Source organism: Triticum urartu, chromosome 7A, assembly GCF_056163025.1.
Source record: "Triticum urartu cultivar PI428250 chromosome 7A, HENAU_Tu73, whole genome shotgun sequence".
Lineage (NCBI taxonomy): Eukaryota > Viridiplantae > Streptophyta > Magnoliopsida > Poales > Poaceae > Triticum > Triticum urartu.
Genome location: NC_141879.1, coordinates 550090111 through 550107888, shown reverse-complemented (window position 1 = coordinate 550107888; position 17778 = coordinate 550090111). Strand labels below are relative to the sequence as shown.

At 47.7% G+C, this 17778-nt stretch overlaps 1 protein-coding gene and 1 pseudogene across 1 annotated transcript; one reads left to right on the top strand and one right to left on the bottom strand.

Moving 5' to 3' along the window:
- Positions 1 to 8626: 8626 nt before the first annotated feature.
- On the bottom strand, positions 8627 to 17106 carry LOC147960384 (uncharacterized). Its single transcript, XM_087534539.1, has 3 exons — positions 14445 to 17106; positions 9115 to 9573; positions 8627 to 8977 (listed from the first exon to the last, which is right to left on the bottom strand). The coding sequence occupies exon 1, from the start codon at positions 15946 to 15948 to the stop codon at positions 15433 to 15435; it is 516 nt and encodes a 171-aa protein (XP_087390665.1). The 5' UTR covers positions 15949 to 17106; the 3' UTR covers positions 8627 to 8977; positions 9115 to 9573; positions 14445 to 15432.
- LOC125522368 (uncharacterized) lies at positions 9582 to 14438 on the top strand (annotated as a pseudogene).
- Positions 17107 to 17778: the final 672 nt, after the last annotated feature.

Here is a 17778-nt window from a genome sequence, read left to right as displayed (position 1 = left end):
GGTGTTCCAGGTGGCGTGAGTAGTGAAACTATTTCACATTGTTTTAACTGAAGACCAAACTCATAACTCAAATACTCTTCTCCACGATCAAATCGTAGAAACTTTATTTTCTTGTTACGATGATTTTCCACTGCACTCTGAAATTCTTTGAACTTTTCAAATGTTTTAGACTTATGTTTCATCAAGTAGATATACTCATATCTGCTCAAATCATCTGTGAAGATCAGAAAATAATGATACCTGTCGCGAGTCTCAATATTCATCGGACCACATACATCAGTATGTATGATTTCCAACAAATTTGTTGCTCACTCCATTGTTCCGAAGAACGGAGTCTTAGTCATCTTGCCCATGAGGCATGGTTCGCAAGCATCAACTGATTCATAATCAAGTGATTCCAAAAGCCCATCAGCATGGAGTTTCTTCATGCGCTTTACACCAATATGACCTAAACAGCAGTGCCACAAATAAGTTGCACTATCATTATTAATTTTGCATCTTTTGGTTTCAATATTATGATTATGTGTATTACTACGATCGAGATCCAACGAACTATTTTCATTGGGTGTGTAACCATATAAGGTTTTATTCATGTAAACAGAACAACAATTTATTCTCTTACTTAAATGAATAATCGTATTACAATAAACATGATCAAATCATATTCATGCTCAACACAAACAACAAATAACACTTATTTAGGTTCAACACTAATCCCAAAAGTATAGGGAGTGTGCGATGATGATCATCAATCTTGGAACCACTTCCAACACACATCGTCACTTCACCCTTAACTAGTCTCTGTTTATTCTGCAACTCCCGTTTCGAGTTACTAATCTTAGCAACTGAACTAGTATCTATTACTGAGGGGTTGCTATAAACACTAGTAAAGTATACATCAATAACATGTATATCAAATATACTTATGTTCACTTTGCCATCCTTCTTATCCGCCAATCACTTGGGGTAGTTCTGCTTCCAGTGACCAGTCCCTTTGCAGTAGAAGCACTTAGTCTCAGGCTTAGGATCAGACTTGGGCTTCTTCACTTGAGCAGCAACTTGCTTGCCGTTCTTCTTGAAGTTCCCCTTCTTCCCTTTGCCCTTTTCTTCAAACTAGTGGTCTTGTCAACCATCAACACTTGATGTTTTTCTTGATTTCTACCTTCGTTGATTTCAGCATCACGAAGAGCTTGGGAGTTGTTTCCGTTATCCCTTGCATATTATAGTTCATCACGAAGTTCTACTAACTTGGTGATGGTGACTAGAGAATTCTGTCAATCACTATCTTATCTGGAAGATTAACTCCCACTTGATTCAAGCGATTGTAGTACCCAGACAATCTGAGCACATGCTCACTAGTTGAGCGATTCTCCTCCATCTTTTAGCTATAGAACTTGTTGGAGACTTCATATCTCTCAACTCGGGTATTTGCTTGAAATATTAACTTCAACTCCTGGAACATCTTATATGGTCCATGACGTTCAAAACGTCTTTGAAGTCCCGATTCTAAGCCATTTAAGTATGGTGCACTAAATTATCAAGTAGTCATCATATTGAGCTAGCCAAATGTTCATAACGTCTGCATCTGCTCCTGCAATAGGTCTGTCACCTAGAGGTGCATCAAGGACATAATTCTTCTGTGCAGCAATGAGGATAAACCTCAGATCACGGATCCAATCCACATCATTGCTACTAACATCTTTCAACACAATTTTCTCTAGGAACATATCAAAATAAACACGGGGAAGCAACAATGCGAGCTATTGATCTATAACATAATTTGCAAAATACTACCAGGACTAAGTTCATGATAAATTTAAGTTCAATTTAATCATATTACTTAAGAACTCCCACTTAGATAGACATCCCTCTAATCCTCTAAGTGATTACGTGATCCAAATCAACTAAACCATGTCCGATCATCACGTGAGATGGAGTAGTTTCATTGGTGAACATTACTATGTTGATCATATCTACTATATGATTCACGCTCGAACTTTCGGTCTCCGTGTTCCGAGGCCATATCTGTATATGCTTGGCTCGTCAAGTATAACCTGAGTATTCCGCGTGTGCAATTGTTTTGCACCCGTTGTATTTGAACGTAGAGCCTATCACACCCGATCATCACGTGGTGTCTCAGCACGAAGAACTTTCGCAACGGTGCATACTCAAGGAGAACACTTCTTGATAATTAGTGAGAGATCATCTTATAATGCTACCGTCAATCAAAGCAAGATAAGATGCATAAAAGATAAACATCACATGCAATCAATATAAGTGATATGATATGGCCATCATCATCTTGTGCTTGTGATCTCCATCCTCGAAGCACCGTCGTGATCACCATCATCACCGGTGTGACACCTTGATCTCCATCGTAGCATCGTTGTCGTCTCGCCAATCTTATGCTTCCACGACTATCGCTACCGCTTAGTGATAAAGTAAAGCATTACAGCGCGATTGCATTGCATACAATAAAGCGACAACCATATGGCTCCTGCCAGTTGCCGATAACTCGGTTACAAAACATGATCATCTCATACAATAAAATTTAGCATCATGTCTTGACTATATCACATCACAACATGCCCTGCAAAAACAAGTTGGACGTCCTCTACTTTGTTGTTGCAAGTTTTACATGGCTGCTACGGGCTTAAGCAAGAACCAATCTTACCTACGCATCAAAACCACAACGATAGTTTGTCAAGTTGGTGCTGTTTTAACCTTCGCAAGGACCAGGCGTAGCCACACTCGGTTCAACTAAAGTTGGAGAAACTGTCACCCGCTAGCCACCTTTGTGCAAAGCACGTCGGGAGAACCGGTCTCGCGTAAGCGTACGCGTAATGTCGGTCCGGGCCACTTCGTCCAACAATACCGCCGAACCAAAGTATGACATGCTGGTAAGCAGTATGACTTATGTCGCCCACAACTCACTTGTGTTCTACTCGTGCATATAACATCAACACATATAACCTAGGCTCGGATGCCACTGTTGGGTTTCGTAGTAATTTCAAAAAAATTCCTACGCACACACAAGATCATGGTGATGCATAGCAATGAGAGGGGGAGAGTGTGATCTACGTACCCTTGTAGATCGACAACGGAAGCGTTAACTTGGTTGATGTAGTCGTACGTCTCCACGGCCCGACCGATCAAGCACCAAAACTACGGCACCTCCGAGTTCTAGCACATGTTCAGCTCGATGACGATCCCCGGACTCCGATCCAGCAAAGTGTCAGGGAAGAGTTCCGTCAGCACGACGGCGTGGTGACGATCTTGATGTACTACCGTCGCAGGGCTTCGCCTAAGCACTGCTACAATATTATCGAGGACTATGGTGGAAGGGGGCACCGCACACGGCTAAGAATATGATCACGTGGATCAACTTGTGTCTCTAGGGGTGCCCCGTGCCTTCGTATATAAAGGTTCAAAGGGGGGGCTGGCCGGCCAAGAGGTGGCGCGCCAGGAGGAGTCCTACTCCTTCCGGGAGTAGGACTCCCCCCCTTTCCTAGTTGGAATAGGATTCGCGGAGGGGGCAAAAGAGGAGAGAGAGGAGGAAGGGGGGCCGGCCCCCTCTCCTTGTCCTATTCGGACCAAGGGGGGGAGGGGCGCGCGGCCCATCTCTGGCCACCTCTCCTCTCTTCCACTAAGGCCCACTAAGGCCCATATACTTCCCGGGGGGTTCCGGTAACCTCCCGGTACTCCGGTAAAATCCCGATTTCACCCGGAACACTTCCGATATCCAAACATAGGCTTCCAATATATCAATCTTTATGTCTCGACCATTTCGAGACTCCTCATCATGTCCGCGATCAAATCCGGGACTCCGAACAACCTTCGGTACATCAAAATGCATAAACTCATAATATAACTGTCATCGTAACCTTAAGCGTGCGGACCCTACGGGTTCGAGAACAATGTAGACATGACCGAGACACATCTCCGGTCAATAACCAATAGCGGAACCTGGATGCTCATATTGGCTCCTACATATTCTACGAAGATCTTTTATCGGTCAGACCGCATAACAACATACGTTGTTCCCTTTGTCATCGGTATGTTACTTGCCCGAGATTCGATCGTCGGTATCCAATACCTAGTTCAATCTCGTTACCGGCAAGTCTCTTTGCTCGTTCCGTAATACATCATCCCGCAACTAACTCATTAGTTGCAATGCTTGCAAGGCTTAAGTGATGTGCATTACCGAGAGGGCCCAGAGATACCTCTCCGACAATCGGAGTGACAAATCCTAATCTCGAAATATGCCAACCCAACACGTACCTTTGGAGACACCTGTAGAGCTCCTTTATAATCACCCAGTTACGTTGTGACGTTTGGTAGCACACAAAGTGTTCCTCCGGCAAACGGGAGTTGCATAATCTCATAGTCATAGGAACATGTATAAGTCATGAAGAAAGCAGTAGCAACATACTAAACGATCGGGTGCTAAGCTAATGGAATGGGTCATGTCAATCAGATCATTCAACTAATGATGTGATCCCGTTAATCAAATGACAACTCTTTGTCCATGGTTAGAAAACATAACCATCTTTGATTAACGAGCTAGTCAAGTAGAGGCATACTAGTGACACTCTGTTTGTCTATGTATTCACACATGTATTATGTTTCCGGTTAATACAATTCTAGCATGAATAATAAACTTTTATCATGATATAAGGAAATAAATAATAATTTTATTATTGCCTCTAGGGCATATTTCCTTCAAATACCCTACTTCCTGCTTGATTGATCTTGATGATATGAGTATTATAAGAGTTGATCTACCACGACATCGGATAGGCTAAACCCTAGAAGCTAGCCTATGGTATGATTGTTGTTGTCCTACAGACTAAACCTTCCGGTTTATATAGACGCCGGAGGGGGCTAGGGTTACACAGAGTCGGTTACAAGGGAGGAGATCTACATATCCGAATTGTCAAGCTTGACTTCCACGCAAAGGAGAGTCCCACCCGGACACGGGACGAAGTCTTCAATCTTGTATCTTCATATTCCAACAGTCCGGCCAGGGGATATATAGTCCGGCTGTCCGAGGACCCCCTAATCCAGGACTCCCTCAATCGTCCTCGTCGTCGGGCTCCAGCTCGCCGGCCCCGCTCCGCCCCGTCAAACCCGAGTCGGAGGAGAAGCCGCTCCGGCACCGCACCCGCAGCGGCGCCCTCGTCATCAACGAGGCCGCTCCGCCCCGATCCTCCCCGCGCGGATCCTACTGCCTGGTCCGGCCGAAGCCGGAGCCGGGGCTGCTCCCGGTGAAGCCGGAGCACGTTGAGATGGCGGCCCCCGCCGCGGTCGCGAGGAAGGCAGCGTCATCGTACTCGACAGCGACGAGGAGGGCGAGGCCAGGCCGTCCAGCGCACCACCGCGCCTCGGCGACCCGGGTCAGGGCTGCAGCAGGGACCGCGCCGGCCCGAGCAAGCTGCGCGACAACGACGACAGCGACGGCGGCGACGACTACACCCGCTTCTACAGGCTCCTTAGCATGTAGACGGCGGCGACGGCAACGGCGATGGCGGCTAGGCGTAGTTTAGGCGTTGTCAAGGCGTAGTTTGCATGTGTTTTGTATTTTTTTATAAATTTTAATAAAGTTTCGCCGAGTTCGTGCAAAAAAAACGCCGAGTTTTCATATATTTTGTACGGGCGTCGCTAAACCCGGGGCGACCCGTGGGCCGACGACTGGGAGCTAGGTCGTCCCCAAAGGTCAATCTAGCGTCGGCTCGCCCCCAGACGGCTCTTTTTCGACGCCTTGAGAGACCGAACGGCTGAAGATGCTCTAAGGTCTATAAAAAAAGATGCACCTTGATGTCATGATTCCATTTAGGGAATCGATTCCTAGTTTCATCAACCGTAGAGGCGAGGTGACCTTCCAGGGCGGCCATGGCGTCCTGTGTGGAGAGGAGCAGAGGAAGAAGAAGCAGGGGAGAGAGAGGAGAACAGGAGGAGGGGGACGAGCCGGGGCGTTGCAGGGGCTCGCCGGCCGGCGCAGCCTGAGGACTTCGTCTCGCCAGATCCCCAGCCATCCCAGGGCATGGCGGGCCTGCCCTGCCATGGCATGGCCGGCCTGGCCGCTCCAGGCTCTGGGATGTGACGCTTTTGGGGTACTCCAGTCGGCGATGGGATCGCGCCGCGGACGCTATGTCCGTGCCCGGGGTAATCGCAAGCGCAGTCGGCAGCGGAGTCGGGATCAGAGTCGGAGGCGTCATGGTGGAAGTTGAGATGGAAGTGGCGGGAGTCGGTGTGCGGAGTGGAGCTGGAGGCGCTGGGCTTCTTGGGCTTGTCATGGTCGAAGGGGGGCAGCGTGAGCACAAGCGACCCGGGCGGCGAGGCGGCATGGTGCTCGTGCTCGAACCGCGCGAGCGTGTCCGCCACCCGCGGGAGCGCGCGGAAGTAGGCGGCGCGCAACCACAAGCGCAGCACGGCGGTCCCCCGCGCGAGCATCAGGTCCGCCGCATCCAACCGCGAGCTCCGGCAACCCATCCTGCTCTACGCCCTCGCCCTTGACTGCATTGCCCACCCCAGGGACAGAGACAGAAAATAGAGATACGAGGGGCAAGAACTAGAAGCTTAAAAACCATAGGATAGATATATACATACCTTAGCTTGAACTCGGTGTATGATGGGCGAGGTTCACCAACACGGTTCACCGGTGTTTAGAAAGCGAATCTGCGAGCAGTGCGAACAAGCTACTGGTCTGTGAGGTGACTGCTCGCTGCATCGGTAGCGAGCACGCCCTACCCTACCATGGTATACTGCCCTAGATGCTCTATGCCCTAGGTGGCACAAGTGGGAGTCGTGTAGGAAAGCACACAGAGCTGGTATTCAGAAGACGAATCTGCGAGCAGTGCCGACAAGGTACTAATCTCTGAGATGACTACTCGCTGTATCGGTAGCGAGCACGCCTCACACTACCATCGTACTGCCCTGGATGCTCTATACCCTAGATGGTACAAGTGGGAGACGTGCGGGAAAGCACACGAGGCTGGTATTCAGTAGGCGAATCTGCGAGCAGTGCCGAGAAGGTACTGGTCCATGAGATGATTTGTGCCTGACCCAATTCTTGTCTGGATTTTGACATGTGCAATCGTTACATGTATGTATCTTTCTGATTTATGAGTTGATCACCGGAGGGGCCGGCGCGTAATATTATGTTTTCCGGTGCTCGATCATCGGTGTTCATGAGGCGAACATATGAGAAATACAATATCCATTTTTAGTAGATTATTGCATAGTATTCTTTTTCACTTAAATGAATTTTTGTATTTGTAATTCATTGATATTGCAATAGTTTATATTGAAAAGACGATAGCCAATTTATTGGCTAATTCGAATTCGTCTGTACAATTCGTAAAATTCTTTCTTATTTCTTATTGTTGAAATCCAAAATTAAAGTCTCTTGGCTCTCTTCACGCTTTCTCACAAACAAATTAAAAAATAGATTTTTATTTTTGAAGTTTGGATAAACCATTGCTTCGTCTGGTGTCTACAATACATATAACTCATTATAGTACTAATTTCATTTTTATCAGATCGAAAAGTTTTATGTTGAAAAGAAAAATTTATAGATCCAATGTCAAGTTTCTGTTTATTCAATATTCAACATTGTGATACAGCCCATACGATCAACTTTTGTTGACCCGTATACACCATGCATGCATTTGAGTGGTGCACTATGTCGTAGTTTTTTTGCCACCTATCATTTTATATCATTATAATAGCTTACACTGTTTATCTCAGCAATTGTATGTAGCACAAAGTTATAGACGGGCGCAGCGTGCCGCCGCGCAAGGTTGGGCTAGTAATGTACTACATATTGGAAAATCTTGGTTCGATTTCATATGTGTTGTATTCACCCAACTAACCAACATCACTCAAAATTTTGGTGGAGGGAAAGACCATCAACGCCTCAAAATTTTTTGGTTATGTAAACGGGATGAGGTAACGGGGCTGGGAGACCCATATAATTGGATCACAAATCAAACAGTGGCTATCACGCTCATCAATGCCAAATGTTTGGTCGGGCACTTCAGGGCTCTGATCCAAACAGGCCCTATAGATAGTAAAAAATTATATCGCTATTAATTCAAAATTTGATTTATGAGACAATATCAAAGATCGAAATTTCCTACTACTACAATTGTATGATTTGAAAGACGCAAATGAATCTGATGCTAAAAATAGACTAACCGTTTTTATAGTTTGGTCGAGTTCATTCGTGCGGCTGGCCGGCCAGAATGCATCAGAGATCAACACGAGGCGCTTGCATATCCCCTACCCTTCTCGAGAAGAGATTAGACGATCAAGCAAGCGATCGGTGGCCGGCGGCAGCCGGCCTCGAACGCAGGAGCAGGTTGGATTAGATGAGATCTTTTTTAAGGGGTGAATAGAGGTGATCTCAACTGTGCATACGTGTTTTTAGGGGTTATAAATGCGCATATTGCAACCAAACACCGGGCACTTCCATCTGCCAAGCCAATGCTCGCAACCAAAGAGCAGGCAGAAAATACTCCCCTAATGCAGGCAGCCTATATGCAAGCAACCAAACAAAGTGTAGATGATGGTTTTTTGCCTGCCCAACTGGGACAAGTATGCAAAGTGGCAAAAAACGATGCAGGTAACCAAACGCGTCCATAACCTCCGTTGGTCAATCGATTAAGTTGTTTGAATAGCCTTTCCACAAACAAGTGTGTTCCAATAATACAGTACAACGGACATACCAATTGTGGAGTATACCATTAACAAGTCCCTCGAAGGACAAAGAAACAGAAATGACTAGTTGCATATAAACTTTGTTTAACAAGCTGCATAGCTCACAAGTACAAGTAGCACGCCCATCAACTAATCCCTTTGTCTCACTGCGTCCACACTTCTCAGCCTCTGTGCTTGTGATTTCTTCTGTCCCAAGGGACCCTTCGGGAACCACGAGGATTTGCTCCAGCGGTTTCTGGTTCGCCATGAGGATTTACTGCAGAAATGGTAAAAGGAAATACTAGTTGATAAGCATTCAACAAGAGGTCAGAACGGGATAGCAATACCCTTCACATGCTCCTACTCACAATTTAATTGCTGTTAGTAATGACTTCAGTATACTACTATACTCACAGTTTCCCGATTTATCAAGGGGATTCGGGCGGTAGTGTACGCTCCTCACACCAAGAAGATAAGCTATTGCTGTGCTGGGGAGGCTGCCACCAATCAAGAAAACTAGCAGAATGAGTTGGATCGTGAGCAGCTGAGTTGGTATACGGCAAGTGCTCGCCCTTCGGGACATCTTTTTTCCAGAGCCTCGAGTCTTGCACGCTTGGTGCATTAAAAATCAGGGGGAGAAGCTGAAGTTGTAGTGATGGGAGTTGGGAGGAGGCCATGGCGAGGCTTCTATACTGCCAAACCTAGACCGGGACTGCTTGCAAAATTTTGAGTCCCTCCAAAGTTGAATTAGTCTCTCCGCTACGTTAACTGCTGCAGGCGAAAATCCGGAAAAAATAACCACCATATGTCCGGTACTACTTTATGTCGCCATCAGCCAGTCGCAGACAGCAAAAACAAGAAACAGATTTCTAGCTGTGAAAAGAAAAGGAAAAAAGACTCAGATTCCATCTCAGGAATTGAAAAGCGTAGAATTTAGATATCATAACGTGTTGGAAAATCCTACGGAAATTCAAAATACGAGAATGTAACAGATATTGTTTCGGTGAGCCACAGGAAAAACACAAGGATGTAGTGAAAATAATAACACAACCATTATTGCCGTTGAAACAAAAAAAATATAACAGTGCTTTCTTTTAGTTTTTAGAAAACATGCACAATTAAGTTGTACTTGTAAATTCAAGGTAACTGTTTCTTTCTTCACGTTCCAATTAGATTAGTCAACGTGGAGGGTTAATAGTATCAGGTAGATAAACGAGATATGAAACACATATTTTTAACCGACGAATCTAATAGACCTATTCTGGCTATTCATTGTGTCAAAAAAATTCTGTGGGCAAAAAGGCAGACAGCATGCTTTTCATTAACATTGGAAGAAGGTATTATAAATCTAAGACCTATCCAAAAAAGAATACCAAAGCGGTGGCAGGATAATAGCAAGTGAAGAGGAACACGGAAAGAGAAAAAAACATGTGATTGAACGGCAGCAGTGACTCCTCAGTGGCAATAGATTTGTGTTTTCTTTCCTTCAAAAGATGGCAGAACGTAGTTGAGACGGTTAAATCGCTGTGCACGAGAAGACCAGTCCACGTTCCAAGGGCTGGCGTGGAACGTAGTTGAGATTGTTTTTTTTATCTTCAATCTTCCATATGAGATGTTTGGATGAGAGGTGCAGAGAAGGCAGGTTTCCAAGCTAGCCCCCTTATAAATATGCACATGCTCACTGCTACTGCTGAAATCTGTAGGAGAGCAAAACTCGGTAGCAACATCCACAACGGCGGTAGCACACAGATGGCTCCTGTACCTGTAGGGACTCTCAGTTCATCACTCTTCACAGCCACCGTCCTCCTCACTTTCTTGACCTCTTTTGCCCCTTCTTCTTCATTAGATGGCACCCTGCTGGGTGATGAATCTGGTAAGGACTTCCAGGCACTCCTTTGTCTCAAGAACCACCTTTCTAACAATACCGAAGTCCTCGCCTCGTGGAACAATACCCTCCAGTATTGCAGTTGGCCTGGTGTCACCTGTGGCAAGAAGCACGCATCTCGTGTCACAGCACTTGACCTTGAATCGCTAGGCCTGAATGGCCAGATACCACCCTGCATTGGTAATCTCACTTTCCTCGCAAGAATCAACCTCCAGGATAACCTGCTGAATGGTGGGATCCCGCCTGAGGTAGGTCATCTGCGTCACCTTGCTCAGCTCTCCCTTCCAAATAACAATCTTGCTGGCGTAATACCGAACTCTCTTTCTACCTGTTCTAGCCTTCAGACTATTGATCTCGGAAGTAACTCCCTCCAGGGGGAGATACCTCTAGGTTTGACCAACTGTTTAAATCTCACAGACATCTTACTCGATAACAACATGCTCAATGGAAGCATTCCAGATGGGTTCGGCATGCTTCCTAAGCTTTATGCTCTGTACGTTCCTGGCAACAAGTTGACGGGCAGTATTCCTTACTCACTTGGAAGCAGCCCATCACTCTACTTTGTTGTGCTGGCAAACAACAGCCTAACTGGGGGCATCCCGCCTCTCTTAGCAAATAGTTCATCACTTGGATGGCTGGAATTGGGAAGCAATGACCTCGATGGAGAGGTACCTCCTTCTCTCTTCAACAGCCCATCTCTTGAAATCATAATTTTAAACGGAAATAATTTCTTTGGATCAATTCCACCTTTCTCACCCACCTCGCCATTGCAAACTCTGTCCCTATCATTCAATAATATCACAGGAAAAATACCTTCCTCTGTTGGGAACTCTTCTTCCCTTCTTGAGCTTTTGCTTGCAGGGAATCACTTGCAAGGCAACATTCCATGGAGTTTAAGTAAAATCCCATGCTTGGAAAAATTAGATCTGACTAACAACAACTTATCAGGAGCCGTTCCAGGCTCTCTCTATGATATATCGACACTCAAATACCTTGGCATGGGCAATAACATCTTAACAGGAGAAATTCCAGAAAATATTGGCCACACCCTTCCAAACATCCAGGCATTCATTGTTCAGGGAAACAGATTCGGAGGTCGTATTCCCACTTCAATGGCTGAGACCACAAATCTTCAGAGAATTAATCTCCGTGACAATGCATTCCATGGTATTGTTCCTTATTTTGGGTCTTTGCCCGACTTAACTGAACTAGATCTAGGCAAGAACCAACTCGAAGCTGGAGACTGGACTTTCCTCCACTCGCTCGCCAGTTGTACAAAGCTGGCTATTTTACGCTTAGACGCGAACAACTTACAAGGTGAACTGCCAAAGTCCATAGGCAATCTTCCAAAAAGCTTAGAATCTCTATTGTTGACAGCGAATAAAATATCTGGCACCATACCACATGAGATAGGGAACCTTAGTAGCCTCAAACTTCTTTACATGGAGCACAATCTGCTTACTGGAACCCTTCCTGACTCACTTGGAAACCTTTCAAACTTGTTCGTTCTAAGCTTATCAGGAAACAAGCTATCTGGCCAAATCCCACTTTCAATTCATAACCTCGGCCAACTAAGTGAGCTCTATTTGCATCAAAATAATTTGAGTGGACCCATCCCAGTAGCTTTAGCAGAGTGCAATAAGTTACACACCCTAAACCTCTCTTGCAACTCATTTGATGGAACAATACCAAAAGAACTATTTACTGTTTCCACACTTTCTGAAGGTCTTGATCTCTCTTGCAACAAACTCTCTGGGCATATACCAGTGGAGATTGGCAAATTAATCAACCTTTCCCCCCTCGATATTTCCAACAACCTGTTGACTGGAGAAATTCCCTCAACTCTGGGCGACTGCCTCCATTTAGAGTCCCTCCACCTGGAAGGTAATCTACTTGATGGGCGAATCCCTCAATCTTTCACTGCACTGAAAGGCATCAGTGACATGGACCTTTCTGGAAACAACTTGTCTGGTCAAGTTCCAGACTTCTTTGAGGCTTTCAGCTCCCTGTAACTTCTCAATTTGTCATTCAACAACCTGGAGGGACCCATGCCAACTGGTGGGATCTTCCAAAATGCAAGCAAGGTGTTCGTCCAAGGGAACAAAGAGTTGTGTGCTGTCTCGCCACTATTGAGTTTGCCACTTTGCCACACAGCTGCCTCTCAACAAAGGCATAGATCCAACATTGCGAATATAGTAGGATTTTCTGTTCTTGCCTTAGTGATGTTATCATGTTTTGGAGTCATTTTCTTGAAGAAGAGAAAGAAAGTCAAACAAGAAGATCATCCATCCTTTGAGGAGTTAAAGAAGTTCACATATGCTGACTTAGTGAAAGCAACAAATGGTTTCTCATTAGCCAACTTGGTTGGTTCAGGAAAGTATGGGTCCGTATACAAAGGTAGAATCGAATCTGAAGAACATGCAGTTGCCATCAAAGTTTTCAAACTAGATCAGCCTGGAGCGACGAAAAGCTTCGTTGCTGAATGTCAGGCACTCAGAAACACTCGTCATCGTAATCTTGTGAGGGTGATCACTGTATGCTCGACAAGTGATCTGACAGGGCATGAGTTCAAAGCTCTTCTCCTTGAATATATGGTTAATGGCAACCTTGAAAGTTGGCTCCATCCAACACTCCACGAGCATCATCTCAAAAGGCCCTTGTCTTTGAGTTCAAGGATAGCAATAACAGTGGACATAGCAGCCGCTTTGGATTACCTGCATAACCATTGCACGCCTCCTATGACACACTGTGATCTGAAGCCAAGCAATGTCCTTCTGGATGATGTCATGGGTGCATGTGTTGGCGACTTCGGGTTGACTAAGTTCGTACACAGTTATACTTCAACAATTGATGGTTCTACAAGCTTAGTTGGACCAAGAGGATCAGTTGGATACATTGCACCAGGTAACAATTTCTTTATATAGGATATATATTTTTGGAAAATATCTTATAGCCTCTATGAAAAATTAACTTTAGCTTCCTTAGAAATCTTTTGATTCTTGTGTTCCAGTTCTAATTTTTTTTAATTAATGGTTTCAATACTATAAATATTTGCAAAATATGGCTTTGGGAGCAAAATCTCCGCTGAGGGTGATGTATACAGCTATGGAGTTATCATCTTAGAAATGCTCACAGGAAAGCGTCCAACTGATGAGATGTTTAAAGATGGCCTGAGCCTTTACAATTTTGTGGAAAAATCATTTCCTGAAAAGATTGGTGAGATTCTAGATCCGAGAACCATTCCCTGTTATGCAGACCAAGATGAAGAAACAGGAAGGGCTGTGCACCAAGAAAATCATCATCAAATGGCTGGAATGAGCTGCATCATCAGGCTCGTTAAGATTGGCCTCCTGTGTGCTGCGGAGATACCTAAATATCGCCCCTCGATGCAAGACGTTTATATTGAAGTCGCCGCAATCAAAGACGCATTTTCATCACTGCAGAGTTGAGCAAAAACTACAAACATTTTCTATTGCTGAGATGTTGCTGCTGCAGAATGACATAAGACTAGTTTCCTTTACATAATGCTTTACTTTTTCTCGACAGAAATCGTGTTATGTCGTGTATTGTCTTCCATTTTACAAGTAAATCTACGTTCGTCGTGTATGTAAACTGTGGTTCAACCTATATCAAATAAAAAGTTCAGCACATGAACTTTTCTTTCGACTTGGATTTTCCTTTTTCTTTCAAAACTAGTACTAGCAAACTGAAAGTACTTAAGCCCAACTATCGACTAATCACACCCTTATAAACATAACTTGCACAGTGGTACATCTAATTGTTAAACTTGAAAGTTGAAACCCGTGTGCAAGGATATCACATTTTCCTAGTAGTACAATTTTATCAGAGAGCAACAAACCTCGCCCTTGACGGACACCCGGACGACGCCTGCGCAGTGGAGCACAGGGAGGTGTGCGGGGGATGCAGTGGACGGATTCCTGCTGCCACTGAATGCCTCGGCGTGGCGTCGTGCGCCGGCCGGATCACCACGCTCTTCTGCCCGGACTCTGTTGCGCGGAGGAGGATGCGCTTCCAGAGCAACGCAGCGGTGTCCTGCAGGAGGTCGGTGTGTATGCACCCCATCACGCAGTTCGCCGCCGCCGCCGCCTCTTCCTTTCGGCGAGCTTCCGCTGGGTGGGTGGAGGTCTGGAGGAGCCTGCCTCATATACGAATCTCCTGAATCACCCCAATCCTAGATCTTCGCTTCGCTTCTTCCCAATCCTTGCTGTTGCATGGGCAGAGGAACGAAGGAGAGCCATAGATCCCAGCCAGATGATGAGCCACCTCCTCCGACGGATCGCCTTTCCCCCTCCGCCGAAAGGCAGGTCGCCCCTAACCCAACCGCGGCTGGAACCTGGAAGGGCAACAATATGCCGGCGGCGTCCCTGCCAGACCTCGTCCGAGATGGATCCGGCTCGCATTCCGTACCCAGAGCCCAGAGTGACCGGAATGTTAGGGCATCTCCAGCCGGCCCCCCACGAGGCCCCCCAGGACCACCTTTTTGCCGCCGGCGGCTAAATTTTCGCCCACTCGTGATTCCAATAGCCCAGATTTCGCCGGATTTGGCCAAAGTTAGAGCCGGCAGTCAAAGGCCACACCCAGCCCATCGGGGGGCCTTTGGGGGCGGAGAGAGAAAATTTTGCATGCCTTTGGCCCACAGTCAGCCTCCCACTCCCTCTCTTCACCCTTTTTCTCCAGGCCCCACCCATATGCAGCTCATTCTTCCACGCCCGCGTGACAGCCTCCACTCCAACCACCACCACCGCTCACAAATGCAGCCCCTCCTCGCCCTGCTCCTGGCGTCGCCGGCGCCGGCGCTCTGCCGCCACCGCGCGCCCACGGCGGCCTCACACTCCCCGCGCCCTCGCCGCCATCTCCAGTCCCTCGCCACTACTGGTCTCCCTGGTGCTCGCCCGCATGCGCCGCAACTCGGCCCGGGCGGCCGCGCTGTCTCTAGTCAGGGGCGCGCCGAGGCCGCCGTTGGGAAGTGCGGCTGGGCGCCGTCCTCGTGGCCGGAGGCGGGGTAGCCAGCGGGCGCCCCAGCTGCGCGCGCCCCCGGGTCGGCGCCGGGCGAGGGACGGCAGCCGCCGCTGGGCGACGTTCAACGCGGCGCTGTTCTCCATGGCGCCCGCGGTGGCCGCAGTCCCTGAAGCAGGAGCAAGAGCGGAGCGCGAGGCCGCGCGCCGGAGCGGCCCCGACACGGGCACGTGCACGCAGCCGCGGCCCAAGGGGATCTTGAAAGCAAAGGCGTTGCGGACGCCGAGCAAGCTCGACAGGAGCGGCCGGCTGGTCGGCAGCCCGAGGGCCCGGAAGCCGCAGCAGGTGGTGTCGGGCGGGCTGGACGCGAGCCAGCGGCGGAGCATGGAGGAGGTGCTACGGGAGCGTGGACGGGGGCGGACATCATCGGGCTATAGAACGTGTGCGCCGAGGAGGAGCGTGTGCTCCTACCGCTGTCGGAGCTGGCGGGCGCGCTGGGCATGCGCGGCGACGAGGACGAAGCGGCGGCGGTCGAGCTCGATGGGCGTGTGCGCAGTGCGTTCGTCGGTTGGGTGGGGGGACGACTGGAAAAATTGTTGGCCCCAATGCAAAAAATCCGCCGGTGCCTCCCAGGAGGCCGAAAAAACGCCTCCTGGGGGGCACAACGGCTGGAGATGCCCTTACATTCCATCTGGAATTGGGATGGCGGAGGACAAAGGATGAGCCCCACTCCACCCCACCCCACGGGCGACGGGCGGACCCCTTCTCCTCCGGGCCCCTCCCAGTCCCTCTCCCACCGTCGCCGCCAGCTTGGTCCGCCCGGGCTGGCGGCGGCGGGCCATTCCTTTCCCCCACACGCATGGGGCGCGGGGGCCTCCCGATGACGGCGATGCTGCTTGACCGGCCACGGTGTGGCTCGACGGCGGGATTCTCGCGGGCTTTGGGGTTCTTGGTGCGGCGGCGCGGCTGTTGGTCGCGGGGCTGCGTGGCGGTGCCGGTGGCCGGCGGTGCCCGCGCGGTCCAGATCTGGGCCTTTCCGGGCTCCATTTGAGCTAGGGCGGGCCGGCAGCTCAGTACGCGGCGACGCTGCTCCCTAGTGTTGGTGGCGAGGAGGCGGTGGCGTCTTCATCGGCCGGCGAGCTGCAGCGCGATGGCAGGGATTGTCCGGACCCTTTTGGGTCCGGCCGGGCCTCGGCGCCTAGTAGGCCCCTTGTTCGTGTGTCCGGTTGGTGATGTCTACTACACAATCTTCTTCTTGTAGACGTTGTTGGGCCTCCAAGTGAAGAGGTTTGTAGGACAGTAGCTAATCTCCCTCAATTGGATGACCTAAGATTTATCAATCCGGTGGGAGGCGTAGAATAAAGATGGTCTCTCTCAAACAACCCTGCAACCAAATAACAAAGAGTCTCTTGTGTCCCCAACACACCCAAGACAATTAAATTGTATAGGTGCACTAGTTCGGCGAAGAGATGGTGATACAAGTGCAATATGGATGGTAGATATAGGTTTTTGTAATATGAAAATATAAAAACATCAAGGTAACTAATGATAAAAGTGAGCGAAAACGGTATTGCAATGCGTTGAAACAAGCCTTAGGGTTCATACTTTCACTAATGCAAGTCCTCTCAACAATAATAACATAATTGGATCATATAGCTATCCCTCAACATGCAACAGAGTCACTCCAAAGTCACTAATAGCGAAGAACAAACGAAGAGATTATGATAGGGTACGAAACCACCTCAAAGTTATTCTTTCTGATCGATCTATTCAAGAGTCTGTAGTAAAATAACATGAAGCAATTCTTTCCGTTCAATCTATAATAAAGTTTATACTAGAATAACACCTTAAGACACAAATCAACCAAAACCCTAATGTCACCTAGATACTCTAATGTCATCTCAAGTATCCATGGGTATGATTATACGATATGCATCACACAATCTCAGATTCATCTATTCAACCAACACAAAGAACTTCAAAGAGTGCCTCAAAGATTCTACCGGAGAGTCAAGACGAAAATGTGTGCCAGCCCCTATGCATAAGTTCACGAGGTCATGGAACTCGCAAGTTGATCACCAAAACATACATCAAGTGGATGACGTGATATCCCATTGTCACCACAGAAAAACACATGCAAGACATATATCAAGTGTTCTCAAATCCTTAAAGACTCAATCCGATAAGATAACTTCAAAGGGAAAACTCAATCCATT